General features: G+C 43.3%; 1 protein-coding gene across 2 annotated transcripts in view; it reads right to left on the bottom strand.

Moving 5' to 3' along the window:
• Positions 1-22,524, bottom strand: part of znf407 (zinc finger protein 407) — a 162,208-nt gene that overhangs the window by 87,125 nt on the left and 52,559 nt on the right. For both annotated transcript variants that reach the window (XM_026183377.1, XM_026183378.1), the window contains exon 5: positions 5,941-6,015. In XM_026183377.1, the coding sequence (XP_026039162.1) occupies positions 5,941-6,015 (75 nt within the window). The remainder of the gene's footprint in view (positions 1-5,940; positions 6,016-22,524) is intronic.

The raw sequence follows: 22,524 nt of genomic DNA, 5'->3' as shown, positions 1-22,524 counted from the left end.
TCAAGGAGTTTATTATTACAAGCGTGAAAATGGCAGGCGTTTTAACAATTACCTACGAAAACAGGTATGCGAGACAGGTCAGTAGTCTTTTGGCACCCTGTTTTCAAAGAACTAATTACAAGCAGTTGAGTCAAGGTCGATGCTGTCTGTCACGCTCTCGAGCCACTCCCCTGTTATTAAAGGGTGGATTTAAGGTGCTTGCAGACCCCACAGAACAACAGAGAACACACCGAGAGGTTCACCAAGTTTATGAGGGTAATATACAACAACAATAAAGAATAAGGGAAAAGAAATCGCACTGTGTTAAACAGTCCTAGATAAGTTCCCTTAAAAATCTTGAAACACACATATATACAGAAATCATTTCCAGTATGAAGTCACTTGTTCATATATAAAGTATCAGGGTTGTTACTTAAAAGATGTGATGCTCATTATTCATTACTGACTTCAAATGTGATTGTCCCTCCATGTTTCTCCTCAGGGGCTGTTAGTCTTTGCTGTACTAGTCAACACCAAACACTCAAAACCGATGACTGCAACCTCTCCAGATTCTAGCTGCTTTCATAATCAGGATAACTCTATTGTTCTCCTGTGAGTGAGCATTTTTGATGTGTAAAACTAAATCAAAATCAAAACCAGCAGGGATACTTTTACACATTTCAGACACTTTGCAATAATTTTTCCCACTAGGCTTGCTCAGACCCTGCATCCGTTAACCGAATAAAGGAGATTATGTATTCAGATGAAAATGGGCTGAGGAACACGGATAACTCAACTCAGTGAGATATTACAAGTGGGCGCAAGAAAAGAAACAAATTCTTATTATCATCCCGAGCTGTAATGCAAAATATTACAATGTAAACCTTTTGAGATGACTGCGAGCTATTAAGTCAGACACCGTGCAGCCAGATTATTGTAAAACTAGGAGGACACGTGGTCCTCCTAAGCATATTTCTTTGAGAAAGCGCAAACATACGAGCAGATAAAAGGACAAAAAGCCCTCATCTCCGCTCGATGCCTGCAGTGAGGAGTAGTGGTGTGACTGAGACGAAGACCTAGTTGTGTCACTTTATAACAGTTCAGGCTCTATCTCGCTCTCTCTTTCTCTCTCGCCCAGAACCTGTCAGATAGTTGGGAGTCTGTCATCACACCCTTCCTCCCCTCCAATTCATCTTCCTCATTTTTTTTCTCCCCACTGGGGTTAGAACAATATAAGCGTCTAATATTAGCCGTTTATTATTAAGTCAGATCTGACCATTGCTAGCCCACCGCTGCCCAACACATTCATTAGTAGGACGTGATGGTAAGGAAAGAGGAGAGAGGAAAAGAGAATATCATAGAGGTATCGGCATAATTTCTATTTATAACTCTTCATATGAAAAAAATCATTTAGATCTACATATTCCTTTCATGTGTATGGGTTTTCTGTGTTGTTCCGTCATCTTCAACCCTGGGTCAGAAGCAGGGAAAGAAAGTGGTCTCCATATGACAAGAAGATTTGTAGTGATCCTTATTATACACTTTTAGTTCAGCTTAAATTTCATATTAACAATTTAGAAAACAGGAAAAGCCATCTACACTTCACTGAAACTGCCAGCTTCCAAATTTCTTTGATCCGAAGGAGGCCAAACAGATTGGATGTTGAACTTCACAAGAAGCGTGATACGAAAAACTGTCGGCAATGTCAGGCTTAAAATTCACATCAGTAGAACTCCTCCTCACAGATACCCCCGCAAAACAACTTGGCGTTTGAGATCCCAGACAGATTTGGCTAAGTGGGACCCGGTGTAACCGTCGGCTACTCAGGTCTTTTCCTCCTCCTCTCTTCCTTTGACTAACAGATCTCCCCAGTGTTCTAAAAATACCTGGTGAACAGGGCTGTAGAGATGGTGATGAAACTGCCTCTCTGACACTGTCCCACTGCAATCCATCTCTCCACTGCCTGCCAGCCAGCATATGTTTGCAATTGGCTCTCCCCAACAACCCCCATTGCCTCTCACCCCCCCCCCCCCTAGTCCCCAGTTGCTGGTTCAGATACCCACCCCTACACACACACACACACACACACACACACGTGCACAAGTCCCCATCCTTTACCTCTCCCTGTCTTTCTTTCTCCCTCAGCTACTGTCCTCGTCTCCAGGTCTAGGCTTTCAAAACCAGTGCAGTTATCAATCACCAAGGCAGCACTGTCAGGTCAGCCCAAACCATCTCTCCCTCTCTGCCTGTCTCTTTGTCATCCCATCTCTTTCTATCTCCTCTCAACTCCTTCTCCCTCTTCCATCCTCCATCCTCTGCCTCCTCTCTTACACTTGCCCAAATTTGTTCCACTTAAAAAGCCCTCCCCAATGACCTTGTGCTAATTAAGCTGCACTGTGTTAGAAATATGATGGTTAATTAATGATGAGATAAATTCTGTCTGCGGGACTGTCAGAAAAATGATGACATCGTGTTTTACAGGTTTAAATAGAACAAACCTTGTGGCCGTCCTCCGTCTAAGTGTGCATGTAGGTGTGTGTGTGTGTGTGTGTGTGTGTGTGTGTGTGTGTGTGTGTGTGTGTGTGTGTGTGCGCACATATGTGTGTGTGAGGGCGGCTGTGCGCACGTCTGCACATATTTAAAAGGAGTGCAACAAACAATGAGAGAAAATAAGAGATAAAAGAATGAGCTTTTGCTGGTAGAAGTGGAAGTAAAGACTTTCTTTGCACTTGCCCATTAACATTACTACACATATGTTAATATAGGTGCAGTATATGTTAATTTATGTGTGTGCTTATGTGATGATATCTGGCATAATACTTTAGAGTTCAGCAAAATGTAGGTTATTCTTGTTCCTATCTCTTAAGCTAAACACACTCCAGCTCATTTAAAAGTATCAATATTATCATTCCAGTCACTGCCATGTTAGTGTTTGGCATGACAAGTGGCCACATGTGGATGAGAGGGTGGTGGTGCTAAGTCAGCTAACACTAGCTAGCGTGGTGGAGGTGCATCCACAGTGTGCATATCTGCTAATCAATGCTAAGTAACAGAATACCAAAATAACAGAAGAACTCTCAAATGTCAAACTGAAGAACTTTGTGGTTGGCCTGTCCTGTACAGCACGTCATGTTATTTGTCAGTTGGCTCCACTGATAATCCTCCAAAAGGCTCCAACATGGGCAGGAGGTCCAGTTTTATGACTCAAATTAGAAGAAGTGAGGCCTAGGCGACCATTATTGGCTGTTATACAGCTGACTGTGCCGCTACATCTTTCAGTTGAAGCAAACAAACCTTAAATTTTGCTAGCTCTGGGACTATCAGACTGTTAACATACTTTTTAAAGCTTTTTAAAGTAGGGCATTTTAACACTGGTGTCTATTGGGATTGACTTGTGTCTGAAGACATCCTCTAGCGGCTTCTCCACAAACTGCAGTTCGAAACGCTGAAATTAAGCATTAGCACAAATTAGCACGGGGCCTTGTTGCATTTGGGGGCAAAAGTAAGACATAGATAAACCATTAGCCTAGTGCTGGTCAACTAAATATAAAGTTCATCTTAATAATGACAAACATTCAAAACCTGAAAGCTGATGCTTTCATGAGTTTTAGGAGTCTTTTCAAACTATCAAGAAGTCACTAATGTGGGGGACACAAGAAGTATACTCAAAAAGATACCAGGTTTCATGCACAAAACATACCTGTTTATAAATCTGGCTGGTCTCTCTTTTAAATTTGTGCCACTCACAAGTTCAAGTCAGAATGGGACTGAATGGGAATCTAAAAATTGAAGCTGTGTGGTACCAAAGCACACAGGAAACAACTAGTAGGAAAATCTTCCATATTTAAATCAGGTGTAGTTTTCTGTTTTTTGTTGTGATCTTTTTAAATTACAAATCATGTATAAGTCCAATATTATTGTGGTAGCAAAGCTGAATTTAAGTTGGACACGGCCAGCAATCGCTTCCGCAGTCTGGATGTTAAACTTTGCCTTTTAAGTTATGATAAATTCTGATCTCTTTTATAAATGTTATAAAAAAAGATCAGAAATAAACTGAGACATGAAAGGAAAGCAAAGATGGGGAAAAAAATATGAAGTTTACCCAGTCTGGCCAACAAGACATAGTTCTTTTGCTTTCACAGTTGGCCTTGTAGACAAGACGCTAAAAAGCAAATGTGATTGATTTAATAAATGTTTAAGTGATTTTTCAGAGGCGATACTTCTTGTTACCATTACTGTGGAGAAAGTATAGTTTTTGAAAAGAAGTCTAGACAGCGATCAAGACTTTACTCTGATCAAATAACGAGAAGTCTGAAGAATTTTCTGAGCAAAGTCCTTTTCAAAAGTTGTTTAAAAATGAAGAAAAACTTGCATGAATTACAGCATTGTTTGCATTTACTGGGAAAATGCCACCCCAGTACTGAAACTGCCATTTTCATCTCTGAATTTTCTATCAAGCCCACCAGTACCTCAGGTTACGGCAGATGGTCCGACATTATTCATGCATGCCTGTTACCTCTGTCTTTTCTCTTTATGTAGATTGTAAAACTCTCTTATTTTATGTCTCTTAACTTTGGTCCTTTTTTTAAAAATGATTTCTTTAGATGTTAAATTATATGACTGCTGTTTGACAATGTAAACAGGAGAGACATCTGATCTGTCGCAGCAAAAACAAGATTTAACCCTTTTAGAAAAGCAAAACTGGGGGTACTCTTGAATCTCCTTTTTGTATCTGTATCCTGTTTTTCATTCATTTCTCAGTGGACATGTGGCAAGTGTAGAAAAGATATTGGACCCCACGTTAATTGGTTCAAGTTCCCTGTAAGGCAAACATCAGGATACATGGTTGTAGTGGACGAGTCACATATGTAAATGTATGTAACTGAGAGGCCATATGTATGTATACTGTTACATAAGAAAAAGCATGGAGTTCTGTCAACAGACCTTGGATAAATAAAGGTTACGATAACAAAAAAAACAAATGTGGATGAAACAGAGACTTGAAGCAGTTGAGGATATGAGGATTTGTTTCCATCTAATCCAGATGAACAGCTGACAGTAGGAATTTAGATGATAATGTCTGAGAGATGGAGAGGCATCTGGTCGGGATGCTTACTTCCATATCTGAAGCCACTTGTCATATCTAATACTGCACGTTGTCAAAAGTATCAATTTGGTTGCGGAGTAATGAAAAAGTGGGTCTGTTTCTATTTTAGCGGCTTGCTTGACAGATTGAGAGGTGTTTAACGTCTCATTTTGACTTGTCAGGGTGGAGGGGGGGCTTCACAACTTCATCTCCTCATCTTTCGTTTTCTCACACACACACACACACACACACACACACACACACGCACACACACACACACACACGCAGACAGCAGGGCTCTGTTTCTGATAGACAGGGCCAAGCGGGAGACATTGCGCATACACAGAGACACACACTCGCGTGCACAGACAGAAATGGTAAAAGAAACATCATTCATCTCTAATTCAAGAGGGAGAGCAGAAAGTAAGATGAGGGAGAGAGCCAGATAAAGTTTGACAGAAGAAAGGGATGCAAGCAAGAGAGCGAGGAAGACAGAATGAGTGAAAGCCATTTAACTCATTAGGGAAAGGGAGGATCTCAAGTTATATTTAACTTGAAATTTAACTTGTGGGAAAATTTTGTGCTTAAAAGCTTGCAGGCCTCCACCGGGGTTGTAGCAGTCATCCTCCACCATCTAGAATTAATTGCCTTCTGTATCGCTTACTTTCATTTCTCAAAAACACAGATGCTTGGAGAACCAGGTAAAGAAATACTTTTTAAAAAGGTTTACTTCTTTATTTGCCGACAGGTTGTTATGCACGAAAGTTGGGAACACGCAGAAACCGTTCTGCACGCGATCCAAATAATTAATTTTTCTACCAAACTGAAAGCTGAGCATGATGTGTGGAAAATTCTGTTGCATGTGTTTAATTTACCTCTCTTTACGCTGTCCAACTCCATGTTTTCCCAGCAGATGGGTGCTGAGGTGTTTCTTCATAACAAAGGCCCACCTGCAATACACGAAAAACACAATGCCATACTTTTAACAAAGGAGTTTTAACGAAATTTTATGCCACTTTAAAAACACATTCGAACCAATCAGCACTCGTGGAAACCTTTATACACTCACTGGCAACTGTTCCAACTGCTCATTAATACAAACATCTAATCAGCCAATCGCATGCCAGTGACTGTGAATTCAGGCATACAGCTATGGTTGAGATGACCTGCTGAAACTGAGAACTGGAAAGAAAAGTGATTTGAGTGGCACGGTTGGTGATGCCAGACGAGCCGATATTTCAGAAACTAATGATCCACTGGGATTTTCCCCACAAAACCATCTCAAGAGTTTACAGAGAATGGATGCCACTCCTGTCACCCTGTTCTTTTCTTTGTTTTTATCATCTTATCGTCTAGCTAGCTACTCCCTTATTCACAAGGGGTCACCACTGCAGGTAGCATGGCATTAAAAAAAAAAGGGAGTTTTTCATTGCCTTTCCATGCCGAATCAAACCGACAACTATACTTGTGGCTGTAGCTCAGGAGGTAGAACACGTCATCTACATCTACTGATCGGAAAGTTAGTGGTTCGATCCCTGGCTCCTCCGGTCTGCATGCCAAGTATCCTTGGGCAAGATACTAAGCCCAAGTTGCTCTTCGAGGCATCCACTGGAGTATGTGTATGAATGTTAGTCAGGAAGCACTAAAAAGCTTAGAAAAAAGTGATTGGCTAAATGTGGCATGTTGTATAGAGCACTTTGAGTACTCCGGGAGAGTAGAAAAGCGCTATATATAAGAATGAGTGTATAAAATAGTAGACTGTGCTAAGAAACCTTTTCTTGACACTCTAACAGTGTCCATGTGTCAGACCACTGACTCTGGTGTACTGAACTTAATAAAAAAGAATTCTAGCAAATCCTGTTGTGTGCATTTTCTGTTGTCAATGTTTAACTGTCAGTTTTAACATTAAAGGCTTTAGTACTATGTGTTGCCAGAGGCGCAACAAGTTTTAAATGTTCACAGTTCACATAGTATTCACTGTGAAATGTTATTTCTGATGTGCAGATTTAAACTAAACTACTGGGCCAATGTGAGGCCACTTACTACGTGTCTTCCCTGCTCTCTCTCGCCCTCCTTTCCCGTCTTCCTTCCACTGCCCTCTCTCATTAAAGGCTAAAAAACACCACAGAAGTAAGACAGAAGTGTCCTAAAAATAATATCTCAACTGAAACATAATAGTTATGTAGAATGATGTCCTTGCAAAGTCTTTGTTTTGGTAATCTATTTTTCCCTTTATTATGAGGGATTGTCTTTTGCTTGTCTTATGTTTTCCAACTGTTTTAAATAACTGCAAGACAACATGAACCCATCCTTCTCTTACATATGTAGTTTTTGATAATAAACAGGTTTGGGTAAATAAGTACTGCTGTAGGTGAACTGTTCAAAATGCTGTACATAAATGTGTGGCACAAATGTGTACACATATGCGAGGATTTATAAGCTTGTGTATCTGCAGTACTTGCAGTAGCACGCATACACACTCAAACATACCAGGGTGCTGTCGTCTGACAGTGACCACAATGTACTGACTTTGTCGAGCGCCCTGAGTTTACCGTGTCTCCAAAACAGAATCTGAAAACATAATGAACGGATGACAAGACTAACTACTCTGACATCCAAGCAGCTTCACCAGTGTTTTCATCCCCTGGCCTTTTCATTTAGCACCCATCACTTCCCATTACTGTGCAACTGAGAGACAATGACCACATCTGAGAGCTGAGGAAGGAGCTACATAAAAGAGGCAGTGGGAGTTGAACCAACAGTCATGTGGTCGGCACTGTCGCTGCACATGCTTGGTTCCCCCGAGTCTCGCTCCTCCCAATTTCTTTTTTCTTCATATGGATGTTTTCACTTTTCATTTCTTTGCAAGGACATCATTCTATTTTCTCTTCAGCTAGCCCGTTTGTACCTTTTTGAAGCTTTCAGTCTCTCATGAAGCAAAAGCATAATTATTTCACTAATTATGTCACTACCCCACTCTACCCCAGCTCCTCCAACGTCTGGACACACACACACACACACACACACACACACACACACACACACACACGGCTATGTCCTCCATCCCATCATGGCCCCAGAGTCCCGTCCGTCATCAAGGCCCCGAGGCCGACTCTAACTAACACTACCACATAAATATTCAAACATGTTCCACTGTTTTGCCTCGTTATCATCACTCAAGATTTTCTCAATCCGCTCTAACTCAATCCATCCATCCGTCCAGAATGCTGCCTTGGAGTTAAACTGGGAGCAAATGTATGACTAAATCCTCTATGCTCCAATCGGCAAGAATGGCAAGATCAAAATGCTGAGCCTCTCTGGCCCACTGGAAGCGCCTCTGACTGACACGATCATCTATAAATAAACAAACAGCATAATTAAGACATTTCTGAGAGGGTGGGTGAGTGGGGGGGGGGGGGGGGGGGTTAAAAGAATTAATCAATACATTTGAGAGAATAGCACGGCCTTGGAACACTTCACGCGTGCTTGTTTAAGTCGTCGTGTTTAGACGTGGAGAAAAAAAGAGCTTGCAAACATTTCTGTTAATTATGTATTACAGCTGTCCTTCATAAACCTAATTACAGAGTGCTGAAAGGCAACAGGGGCAATTTGCATATGCGCATGAAAGACAAGACATATGCAAAATATGATTTTAATTAGCATTCTTTGATAGCAAGGGGTACAAATTAAACTGGCATGTTGAGAGATTCTCATCTCACCCCTTTTTTTACTGGATTATTCTCAGAGTGGCATGAGTGCAAGACGGTTAATGCCCTGTGGAGGCACCTGGCACAGGCTGCACACACACACACACACACACACACACACACACACACACACACACACACACACACACACACACACACACACACACACATACACACACACACAAATGGATCTTAAGATGCATAAATGTGCAATAAGCACACATGCAAACCTAAATAACCATACACAAATGGAAAATTCCAAAGACACAAACTTACAAAATCGCAATTAGCTGTTCACCATGTGATTATCTAATACACATAAATGGCTCTGATAAGGAAGCAGGGAACAAACACACATATATGCACAAATAGTGATACAAAAACAAACAAATAGCAATCGTTGCTCACAAAAAGACACCACGAGTCCCCAATTTCTCATGCATACACACGCACACACTTTTACACACAGAAAGATCCCATATCTAAATGTTAAAGGGGCAAATCCATTTGTTTAAGGCAGTCTGTAATCAGCCCCCTGCCCCTGGTGTGTGTGCATCCTCTGCCATCCAGGTCAAGGCCTCAGCTTGTCGTCCTGCTGCCTTGGGCTGCATCATCAGCCCAAGCCATCAGCCTTGATGGTTATTGTAACAAAGGGATACTTTAACATGCCATTCATCCATATCAATTCTCTTCCCCCCATGAATTGAACTAATAAGGCTGTGCCTCTGCCCTCCAGGGAGGCTCATAATATCCATTGCAGATATGAAAAAAGAAAAAAAAAAAAGAAAAAGAAAAACCGAGGCGCTGGTGTTTCACGTTCGACTTTCCCTTCAGACTAATCGGCGCGCCACAGCTCGTTAGGTCCGTGACGTGCCAAAGCTTTACCGATAAGCAGGGGAGACACGGCTCAATTACCCACAGTTACAATCTTTCTCTTTTTCTTCCCTCCCGCTGCCTGACGATGAAGAGATAACATGTCAATATTTGATACAAACAACTTCATTTGCCTAATGGTGTTCCTGGATAGGCCCATCTAAAGGTCTAGAAGGGATGGGAGATCTAAGAAAAGGCCTCAAGCAAATCTCCGCTTAGACGTACCGTGGCCACCCGCCCCAAATCACACAGTCCTGTTTCCAACAGCTGTACATGAGGCATTGTGGGTTGGAGCCAGATTGGACAGAGGACAGTTTTCCAACTTTTTCTTGAGTTGCTTTCAACTTGTTTCATTAGGTCTTGACAGTGACACTTGACTGTCAAGAACCCACGTGAGTATTATCATCTCTCTATTAATAGACAGGCAATGCAAGGGAAGTGAACCAGTGCTCATAGTGGCAGTAATGGACAGCTGTTAAGTCAGAAATAACTTCAAATTCAATGTCAAACAGAAACTAGTGTCAACAAATAATCAGACAAGTCTGCAGAAACACTGACGTGACTGTATTCAAGTTACATCGCTAAGCTCGCGCACTGTTACTACGTGTGCGTCAAAAAAAGTGAAGACAGAATCTGTTTTCTAAGTCAGAGTTTTCTCCAAAACATTTTAATGAACAACGGGAAGATGCTTGAGCATCCAGGTTGTTGCCTGCTGTGCATGGCAACAACAGAACGCAACATGGGAAAAGCTATGAGGTGAAAAATGAAGCTGAAGTCAAACAAAGACGTGTACTTTACTTGGTTAGAAGGTAACTGAAAAGCCATTACGAGAGCTACCAGATGTAGGAACTGCTCAACCCTCACTGGGCGAAACCACCGAAAACCTCGGCAAGGAAGAGCAGTTCCATCGGGGAAAAGACGAAACGGGAGGTAGGGTTGAACTCTGAAGTTATGGCACTATGGTTCAGCTCACACACACACACAAACACACACACAGGCTCTGCAGTGGTCCGCTGGGCCCCAAAGAAATGAGTGCGTGCGGGCTCATCCAGCCTCCTGTGCAAGCCCTAATGATGGCCTCCACCTGCTGCTTTAATGTCACAGCTGGATCGCCCTCCATCCTTCACTGACTCTGACTGCCATCAGCAGCAGGTAGCTCCCCTCTGCACACTCCTCCCTCCATCTCAGCTTCCTTTATCTCCCCTCACTTCCATCTTCAGTTTCTCCTTTTCAATACATCCTCATACCTCCACACTCCAACAGCGTAATGCTTGATTCATACTACTTCTATACCCTATGCCATAACCTAACAGCATGGCCTACAGAGTAATCTGACATGCACCTTCCGAAAAATGTAGCTACACGTCGCATTGACACAAACCACAATAACTGTGATACGTCTGCATGTAAAAAGAGTATATTCATGAGTAAAAAGACATTACCGCCATGAAACAAAATGGAATAGCAGCAGCTGTATTTTTCCATCGGACACATAAGGCATTTTTGGAGTTTTCATAGTATAGACTCAATTCTTTCTGATGGCTGGTCTTCCTGCATTTCATTATGAAATAACTATTGTTCAAGATTTATTATTATTAGATCCAAGTCCCACATGATCAGCTGAGTTTCACCTGTGATGGCAGATCACTGCAGACACACCAAACACAAATGGCATCACACAGTACTATGCATGTGTTTAATGTATAACATCATTGCAGTTAATGACAATGCTCCATATGGAGCAGACATGCTGCACAAACTAAACACTATTAGTTCAAGGATGCTACAAGCACATGCTATGCTTACAACCAAATAGGAAGAGCCATAGGAGTAAAAAAAATAAAATAAAATACCCCACTACGCCACAACTAATTCACTCTTCAGAGTAAACACAATGTGCTTTTTCCTTGTTTGTTTTATTTATTTATTTATTTATTTTTTATAAAGCCATCCTGGAGAAGCGGAAAACCTGGAGGTAAGTTGACATGTCTAATCTGCGAAGCTTTGACAGGCAGGTGAACTGACAGAAGAACAGAAACCAACACTTGGCTGACAGCAACCCTGGAGCGCCGAGACAGCTGCCGACATGTCAGACAGACAGATAAACAGACAGGAACCAGAAGTCGGAAGATAAGACATTTATTGACAGAGAGAGCGACTTGCTTTTCTGACACAGAGACAGACAGGCAGACATCAAGAATAAGGACTCAGAAAGGAGGGATTCTGCTGAGTTTACAGGCTGAGTTTAATGGATGTTCCGCAAGTCAGCCCATAGCGGTAGATGGGGGAGAACTAAATGTGATGTCAAATTTTGCAGATGTGGAGATAGATGGTGATAGAAGGGTGGAAAAAGAAAAGCCACAGGAGGGAAAGAAGGGAAATAAAGGAATGTGAGAAATCATGATGGAGTATCTGGATAAGTCGGAGTGAACGTGAACTAAGGTGAGAACCAAAGGCAAATGCAGTTTGCGGTGTTGTCGCTCTGTTTGACAGAAGCGAGAGGCGACTTCACATCAATATTGCTCAGGCTTATAGGAGATGCACTTATGGAAACGTCCCATAACGTAACAGACATTAGGGAGGGAAAAAATAAACAAATAAAGCATCCAGACTGATTTTGTGTTTTTGAGCTAAAGCAAGCACTTGATCTATTCTAAGATGATCCCGATAAAAATAAAAGAGGCAAAGCGTTTCTCTGACGACAGATCAACGTCGGGGCTCTCACTGAAACAGACACCTCTCACTTGTGACGCCGCCACTCGTGTGTGCGCACAGGCCCGCGCGCGTCCTCTAGTTTTAGAGGGAGGTACATAAAAAGCTCACTTCGCCTCTCCAAAGGGGTTTTTTTGGATCATCTGCTGAGGCAGGTGATGGGGCTTGACGGATTGATTGAGGAGAAGTTCTCATCGACAGTGGCAGCGCCCCATAGAGTTCCCAGCTCCAGTGCACACTGTTCCATTAAAGGATCATTTAGAGGGAGAGCAAGTTCCACCTGCACTTATGCAGAGCACACGCTAATGTGAGATGAAACAGACATTTTCAAGCTACAGGAAGGGAGAGAGAAAGTGCAGGGGAAAAAAAAAAAATTATAATAATGAAAAATAAAAATTCAGTCCCTTCCCAACAGCGCATTTCCATCTTCAAGAGAACGGCGATTGATGAAGTAATCTATTATTGATATCATCATCGCTATGCGCCGATGGCAGTTTCGGCGTTAACAGAGCCCCCAGCTCTGAGCGTCATAGCACTGTTTGCATATTATGCTACTCAGCTTCATTATATTTTCTAATTAACTCCTTTAATTTGGGATTTAAATCCTGAGCGAGAGAAGAAACTTGAAAATGCTGAACAAGAAAGAATAATGCCGTATTCGGCGTCGAGATGAAAAGTGAGATGGAGAAGAAAAGAACAAGGTACAGGACAACTTGGAGCAGTTTTCAAAACAGATTTCTAAAAGCTTGGCATAGCATGTGTGGCATCAGCACAAATATGATTCACTTTTATGGATTAAACAAAAGCGGCGAGCACTATCCGCTACGAAGACAGAACATGTCCTGAGACACATTTTAAATGAAATACATTACATACTAAAATTACGCTGTGCTGGGAGGAGGTGAAAAAGTCTCATTTTACACAACAAAACAAAATGAATCAAAAAACGCCGGTTGTTAAAGGCTGTTAGCTTCTGTTGCTAATGCATCTTTCTCTCCTTCCTTCCCTTCCTCTCTGCAGTGCAGTTAAAGATATGAAAAATATATGTGCTTTTTATCCACCCCCCCCCCCCCCCTTTCTCTCTCTTTTCCACTGCGCCGTGTTAAATCATTAAAGAGAAGTCCTGCTCATTATCTCTCTAAACAAAACTTCTCTTAAACCAAATAAATCACCGTTGCGCTGCGCAGCTAACAGCCGTGAAGGGATAAATTACAAAGCGCCTCACTGGCAGCACTGGTATTTTAAAAAGCTTGCTGCACAATTTCTATGATGTGCAGTAATTTGTAATGCAGGTTTCCTTATGTTTATATGGTCTCTTCAGGTGTGTGTGTGCGCGCGTGTGTGTGGTGTATGCTGGGGAAGAGGTGAAGGGTGGGGAGTGAAATAAGAGTCTGTTTGTGTTTCTTCAATATTAAGCCCGCTTTGGCACAGAATCTAGCACTAAGCAAAATTACTTTACAACCCTGAATATATTTTTATAAAGTAGATAATACTGCTAAGACGGCAAAAAGACATCACACGGGATAAGATTTTAAACGCCAGTGCTAAAACTTTATGTTTGGACCGAAAGATAGAACAGCAGTTAACATGGATACAATTAAAGGACATACTGAAAGAATTCATGTAAGAGGTTCTTAAAGGCAACATGTGTTATTTGAAGCTTGGCACAATGGTATTATATATACACGAGTGTGACTGACTGAAAGAAAAAGATTAAATAAAAACTGTCTCTTTGGTCCGAGAGCCAGATCGTGTGACCGCTGCCATTACGACTAGCTTCATTATAAACAGGAAAACACCCCAGCAGGGTCGCAGCTTCTGTTAAACCGTGTAATTGAGGGAAGAGACACCAGCCACCCCCTTTCACCTCTGCAACCCTCTGGACTCCTTCATGAACCAAGAACTGTGATGAGCCCCTCCCGACCTTTTTCTGGGCCCCCAGTGGGTACATTACGCTGCAGATAACAGGGCTGCACTAGGGTCCATTTACAACAGCGAGCCTCCCTTGTGCCTCCTGGGGATGAAAACCAATAGTAGCCCCAGTATCACGCCCCCGCACCCACAACAATGAAATAAAAAAAAAAAAAAAGGAAAGAAGCTCAAAGATGATTTATTCAGTCTGTTTGCTTATACACTCCATCTGCACGTCCTCTGAGAACAAATTAAATGTACAAAAAAAGAGGATGAAGAAACAATGGTTTAATATGAAAAGAAGGAAACGCACTGAAATCCCGATGCTAAAGGTCCAGAATAACTTTATTTGTGACACACGCTTACACTGTATTAGCAGAAATGCAAGGCAAATGTTAACAAACCGCAAAAACCAGACCAAACTACTGCTCCTAAGAAAAAATTTTAAAAAGGATGCAAAAGAAGTTTAAGTAAATCAAAGAACACCTGAGCAATTGCCGGAGGGAGGGCTGAAGGTGCTGAAAACTGAAAAGATGCACAGAAGACAACCTTTAATTTCGACTGCTGTTGTTTCTGGCGAGTGGTCTCGCACATTAAAAAGAACTGAAGCAACATGACAAGTGAGAGTTGTGTTTCTCTCACAATAGTTTTGCTAAAGCAGACAATCCATAAAACATAAGGCCTCTGTATTGACGTTTTTCTTCAGCCGGCTGAGTGAAGGGCGTAGCTGGGATGTCAGGACTGTCTGTCGGCCAGCTACCACTCTCATTATCCTCGCGCCTCTGTGAAGGGCAGCTAAGGTCACACTCCAGAGGAGCAAAATAAACCGCTCTGGTACTAATCTAATATTCAGCGATCCTATCAAAGAATGACTTATTAGGCTCAAAGAACTGGAACTGTTGATGGAGAGGAAAGATTTCTCAAAGTGGAAGTTCACACTTTTTTTTTTTCTTTCTCTGAGTAAGGAAAGTTGAAATGTAAAATGTGACACCTGTCATCTCTGGGTGGCAGAATTAAAAAGTACTTTCTCTAACCTGGAAGTGAGTGAATATTTCCTCAGAGGTTCAGTGGGGTGTCAGCGCTCTCAAATGGTATAAAAACAATGGACTTTCTGGAGATTGAGCGAGAGTGCAGCTTAGGAATTTACACAATGCACCGTTCAAGTGTTATTATAGATGCTGCTGCCTCCTACTCAAAGCTAGCGCACTTCTACACCTCTCAGAAAGTATGCATGCACGCGCACACACACACACACACACACACACACACACACACACACACACACACACACACACACACACACACACACACACACACAAAGGATGTCTTTGTTTGGCTGTTGCCGCCGTTGTCTTGACACCTACCATCTGCCGCCCCAGCAACAGAGAAGAGTGAAGAGATGAGTTTCTCTCTGGAAACTTGCCCTCCACCCCCCCCCCCCCACCCCGCGACAAAAAACACCCTGCAAGGTTTCACTCAAACGAGTGCCGGCCTCCCTCCCACTGCCAACACTTTCTGATGCTCCACAGGTTGAATCGCTGCTCAATAAACAGCCAATTGCCACCTTTTCTAATACCTTGCCTAATGAAGTTTATGCTGCAATGGATACAATGGTAAATAAGCCACAAACAACACCACCACCAACACCACTCAAGAGCAAAGAAAGCCTTTGTGAAAACTCCCAGGTTCCCACTCAGCCACTTAATAAAACCTTGTTTCATTGAAGTGTGCGTACAAGCGTGTGGGAAGCGAGTGGGGTAAATTGGGACGAGCCTCCTCAGTCACCATCTATAGACGCGAGATGTATCAAAGAGAGCGGGCACTCAAAAGTAAATGAATAAATAAATAAGTAAATAAAGCACGCTATGCAGATGAGGGTGACGAAGCCTCCATCTCAGCCCATTCTGCGACGCGCTGGCCATTCATCACCTGCACATGCAAAGCGCCCGGCTCTGGTCCTTAGCATATTCGCATATTCTAATGAAGTCTCACATGCAAATGAGGACGACCTTTTCCTTTTGGCCTTTTCTTTTTTTTCTTGCTCTCTGATTCTTTTATTTTTATATATATATTTTTTTACAACTTTACATTAAGACGAGGGGAGTGGAGAGTGCTGGCTGTAATGGCTATTAGAGCGACAGGCTGAGTACGTGACGTTGTGATCTAAACTCAGCAACGCTGTAATTAGGCTAATCTATTACCAGACGGCGCCTGTCAGGAGATCTTTATGGCAAAGGACAGACTTGTCAGGCACTTTATTTATTAAAACTGGCTCTGGATTTTCTAAAGAGATGGTCAGTTAGTCCCACAGAAAAAAAAGAAAGTACCCACACATTGACATGGGCTCAGACACAGATAACAGCAGCACCCATGGGACCTTACTGCTGCCCCTGGACCTTTGAGGTGCTACATGCTGTGCAATCTAATATCGACTAGGTGTGTCCAGCCTTGTATCTGTACAGACTGACATCAGCTTCAACTTGCATATTAAATATCATCCATTTAGGGTATTAAAAACCTAATAATGTGAGGCTGATTTTTCCTCCACGTGTATACACATTTTAAATTACTTGTTATTTTATTTATGTATTGGTTTTTTAAACGCAGAAAACATTTTAAAGAGGTTTGTCACTACTGGCTTTAAAACCCCTACTGATGACAGTCCAACTGTCTGGCCACTTCCCTCTCTGGCTGTCACGAGTGACCAGCAGAGAGGAGGGGACACCAGCCGTCACTAGCCCTTCCTCTCTTCTGTCCACCGGGCAGGGTCTTGTGCTGTCGGCGGGGAGGCGGGAGAAAGTTATGCCTCCTTACTGTGACTTTGAACTTTCTGAGATGAGGCATAAATATTGAAATATTGAAATGAAAGATGCGGTGGGGCACAGAGGAGGTGGGAGGGGGAGTAGAAGGAAGAGGGGGAGGAAGGGGGGGGGGGGATAGACGGATTGTGGGGGAGAAGAGACAGGAGGCCCACTGAGAGAAAAGACAAGGCCCTCACCCTTCTGCCAGGCTGCATTCTAGCAGGCCGACAGTTATGGATAGGAAACATTACTGCTGCTGGTAATTAAAGCAAAAACTAATACTGTCTCTTGGATGAGGGGGTTTCACAGTGAGCATCCATTTGTCACTGCTGTACACTCGCCAAGGCCAGATTAAATCTCTCACATATTTAGTCCTGCTGTGCACTGGGGTGCAATCTATCTATCTATCTATCTATCTATCTATCTGTCTGTCTGTCTTCTTTTTAACTAACATTGGGTGTCAAACTAAAAATCCTTCCACATTAAATATAATAATGTCGATTCTGAAAAGATTCCCACTTAATGAACCAGCTATTTACAAAAGAGTGATGCCTAAGGTAGCTCAAGAAACACGTGCAATTGCATCAGCATGTTTCATTTGTTTTCCACATTCAGTCTACCGTCACTGCAAAGAAATGCTACACTGGTGAATCAATGAAACGCGCTGGCATGGCTCCTTGACTGTGCCACTTTACTTCCCTGAAGTATGGCATGTGTAATCTCTTTGCCAGCATTAAGGCTCTAAAACTGACAATTATTTAGATCCCCGGCTCAGAAGAAATTAAAGGTTCAGACTTTCATGACGTGATCCAGCAGTAACGAGTTGCAACACAATTCTGAGCAAACAGTCAAAAGTCTGAACAGCGTGGCCTGTTTCTCTGTGACACTGTGCAGAGCCATCCGACGAGCCAGACTGGACCTGTGGTCTATCTATCTATATCTGGTCTAAAAGCCAGACAAATTGCATGTGGATAGAAAAATAAAAGTTTATGTTTAAGATATTGGTTTCCATCTTCAGGGCTTGTTTTGCAGAGTCTGGACATTATAAACTGTGAGAGACGACGGATGATTCGCCCTCCCTGTAGAGGTGGCTGAAGGTGAAAGCCAAGAGAATCGTATCAATTCAAAGATCTTAGTATCAGCTTTCAGAACACATGTAGGTCAACTCCTACTAAAGAGTCCTCAGTGAGGCAGTTAGTGACTGACTGAGCGACTGACTGCAGAGTGGCAGTGAAAAGGCCACTGGCTGCGGGGGGGGGGGGGGGGGGGGGGGGTACTGTAGTGGAGTGGTGAGCAAAGACGAGGATAGGGGAGGAGGAGGGGATGCCGTGTCACCAGACGGAGGGGATCGGTGACACTGAGCGTGTCACAGGGTGACGGCTGCACTCTGCTAGGACCAGCAGCCCCTCCAGCACTGTCAGAGGAACCAGCAGCTCCAGATACTGACACTAGCAGCCATACTGACAAGCCAAACATGACTCGTCTCTGCTCTCGCCACAGACGAGGCCTGACGGCACACGGAGATGAAATGAGAAGGAGGGACAGAGGGATGACTGAGGAGAGAGCAAATAAATACAAACTGAATCTGTGTATGGTGAAATAGGCAGACAATACATAGCGATGTATTGCATGAAAAAATAAAAAATAAGAGTAAGAGTAAGAGTAAAAGCCAGCTCAGCCTAGGTAAAACACATTAGAAAGAATGCAGTCCACAACCAATGACTTTGAGCTGACTGGCTGAATTCATGCCAGCCTGTTTTAACCCGACAGGGACCAATCAATGGTCTTCACTTTGTTTTCTATTCAACAGTGTCAAATTATTACCTCCCCTTTGTCCTCTGAACGAAAATGTTCTTTTGCCAGCTTGCAGAAGTGCTTACTCAATGTTCTTTGATTAGTAAAAACCAAACAAGAGGTCTTCGCTGTGCTCAAATGTAAACTAACAGTTGTGCACAAAAGAAGGCGTGGCCAAATTATATATAGATTACATTAATAGAATAGAATTAGAATAGAATTCAACTTTATTGTCATTGCACATGCACAGGTACAGGGCAACGAAATGCAGTTTGCATCCATCCAGAAGTGCTTTAGTGATATAGATATATTACAATATATATTAGCAATAATATAGATATGTGAGTATATTACAGAAATGGGTCTATTATGGTATGTTATAATGTACACGGTATGAAGTATGTTGTGAATATTCTATAACTATAAGTATGTACAGGCTGTAGTGAGTACAAGCTATGTACAGGATATGAACAGGATATAAATATGAAAAACTATACAGAATATGAAATGAAATAAATAACTTTACAGAATCTGAGATATACAGCTATACAGAAATGGGAACTGTGCAAGTTGTAAACAGTTGTAGGATTAAAGATTATCGAATGTACAGAATGATTATTTACACAGAGCTATACAGTAGTGCAGTTAAGATAAGTGAGGGTGTAGATAGTTTCTACAGAGGCTATATAAAGTGCTAGTGGTTGTGAGTGGTGGTTCAGTCCATGTTATTATTGTGTTTGAGGGTACAGTTGTCCATTGTGGGTGTGTGTATGTTCAGTCCATGAGTTTAACGTGGGTCAGATGTCAGGAGGCAGAGTTCAGGAGTCTGACAGCTGTGGGGAAGAAGCTGTTCCGGTACCTGGTGGTCTTAGTCCGGAGGCTCCTGTGGCGCCTCCCAGAGGGCAGGAGGGTGAAGAGTCCATGTGATGGGTGACTGGGGTCTTTGATGATTTTCCCAGCCCTTTTCAGACACCGCTTCCTGTAGATGTCTTTTATGGCAGGAAGTGGTGCTCCGGCGATGCGCTGGGCAGTTTTCATGACCCTCTGCAACCCCTTCCGGTCCGAGGCAGAGCAGTTCCCGTACCAGACTGTTATACAGTTGGTCAGGATGCTCTCGATGGTGCAGCGATAGAAGTTCACCAGGATGTCTGAGGACAGGTGGTTCTTCCTCAGAGTCCTCAAGAAGAAGAGGCGCTGGTGAGCCTTCTTGACCAGCTTGGAGCAGTTGGTCGTCCAGGTGAGATCCTCGGAGATGTGGACTCCCAGGAACTTGAAGCTGCTCACACGCTCCACAGCCGTCCCCTTAATGTGGATGGGTGGATGTGGGTCAGCATTCCTCCTGTAGTCCACGATGAGCTCCTTGGTCTTCTCGGTGTTAAGCAGCAGGTTGTTTCTGTCGCACCACTCAGCCAGACGATCCACCTCCTCCCTGTAGGCGGCCTCATCGTTGTCACTGATGAGGCCAATCACCGTGGTGTCATCTGCAAACTTAATGATGGTGTTGGAACCATCAGCAGGTCTGCAGTCGTGGGTGAAGAGGGAGTAGAGGAAAGGGCTCATCACACAGCCTTGTGGTACACCGGTGTTCATTGTGATGGTAGATGAGCAGCGGTTATCCAGCCGGACATGTTGGGGGCGGTTGGTCAGGAAGTCCAGTAACCATTTGCAGATGAGGGAACTGATACCCAGGTCTGTCAGTTTCCTGATGAGTTGTGAGGGGTGGATTGTATTGAATGCTGAACTGAAGTCTATAAACAGCATTCTGGCGTAGGTGTTGTTGTTGTCCAGGTGTGAGAGGACAGAGTGCATTGCGATGGAGACTGCATCCTCTGTGCTCCTGTTCCGGCGGTATGCGAATTGGTGGGGGTCCAGGGTGGGGGGGAGACAGGATTTGAAGTGTGCTAGGACCAGTCGCTCTAAGCACTTAGTGATGATGGGGGTGAGTGCTACTGGGCGGTAATCATTGAGGCAAGATGGGTTGGAGTTTTTGGGTATCGGGACGATGGAGGTGGATTTGAAGCAGGCCGGTACCACAGCGTGGGCCAAGGACAGATTGAATATGTCTGTGAGCACTCCTGCAAGCTCCCCAGAACACGCTCTGAGAACACGCCCGGGGATGCCATCAGGGCCTGCAGCCTTGTGGACATTGATCCTGCTCAGCACCGCTCCTACATCGGTGGGGGAGAGAGTCATAGGTTGGTGGTCTGGCGTCATGTCTGCTTTGGTTGTGGTTGTGGGGTTCCCTCGCTCAAAACGAGCATAAAAGTTGTTGAGCTCGTTGAGGAAGAATTAAACTGAACCAAATGAATATGAAAACAGTTTGTATAACCCATTACCACAGTAAATGGCACATTGTTTCATTCCCCTGTAGCCCTTACACAGATGTTACAAATGAAGAGATTATAGCAGCAGGTTACCACAGACTCGAATTAACACCAAAGGTTAGGTTTAGTTGTACTATCTTAGCTCCTTTTTCATGATTTCATATTTTAGTTGATCTCAATAATATGAGAAAAGGGACTGCAAGGGAAAAAAACAAACACACTGAAAGGTGGGAGAAAAGAAGGATGACAATAATAACATAGAGATGAAAATATGATGATTTGAGGGGGAAACCATGAAGGGCGGGAAGGGAAGTAATGTCAAAAGGGGAGAGGGCAGAAAACAGAAAGAAGAGAGAAAGAGGGAGTCGATGTAGAGGACTCAGACAGAGGAAGAGAGGGAGAGAGCGCGCAGCAGCGAGAATGATCGCTGTTGATCTTCACGATAAGCGCTCCCGACAACTTGTGACCAAAGTGGCGCTTCGACACTAATCGGCCGTGAAGGCTGACCTGCAGCGAGGCAGCGCAGTTCAGATCGCATAGGGCCAGCGCTGCGGCTCAGACGAGATGGACCCAGACAGGAGACATCCAGGCATCAAAACTCACTGAGAAATTGCGACATGGCTTCAGTGCACTGTGAGAAGAACATAAGAGGAGGAAGAAAAAAACTATAAAAAAAAAAAAGAAAAGCAAGCAGTGATACTGGTTGCTCTTGGCAGTCGAAGCAGACTTATGTGGCTTAAGATGAAAGAGAAGGACACAGCCAAAGGAGAGTGGAGTGAGGGAGTGAAGGGAAGTGTCTAGGGGAGGGGAGGAGGAAAAATATGAGGGGAGTGGAGGGGAAAAAAAAAATATCACAAAGATCAATTTTATTGACAATTATCTGTGAGCCGGACTGTGCTGAACTGCAAAATAACCTTGAACTGTTAGTGTCCAAACCTCTGCAAGACATAAAGAGTGTGGGCACACATACCAACAGGTCTGGTTACTCTCTTGAGCAAAAAGTAAACAGGTCAAAAGATACAGGTGGTGAATTAAACACATGGCATGCTGCATGGACTGCATGCACAGAGCTTTGGCCAATTCATTATAGCAGCGCCGCTGAGATGAACCACAAGATGCAACCCCCGCCCAAAAAAAAAAAAACACAGCTGGGCCTCTGTGACAAACATCACCCACCAAAGTGGGATCACATGCGTAGCAGTTGTGGGACATTTTTTCAAGCTGTTGCCAGTTTGTTGCCTTTCCTTTGCCTTTGGTTTGGCGACTGATATTTCAGGACAACGCCTTGGGCTCTGGTTGTATGTGATGAAAAGTCAAACATCAGTATCAGCCACTGT

The sequence above is a fragment of the Astatotilapia calliptera genome, chromosome 11 (genome assembly GCF_900246225.1).
Source record: "Astatotilapia calliptera chromosome 11, fAstCal1.2, whole genome shotgun sequence".
NCBI lineage: Eukaryota > Metazoa > Chordata > Actinopteri > Cichliformes > Cichlidae > Astatotilapia > Astatotilapia calliptera.
Note: the sequence above shows the minus strand (reverse complement) of the source record. Positions and strands in the feature narration are given on the sequence as shown.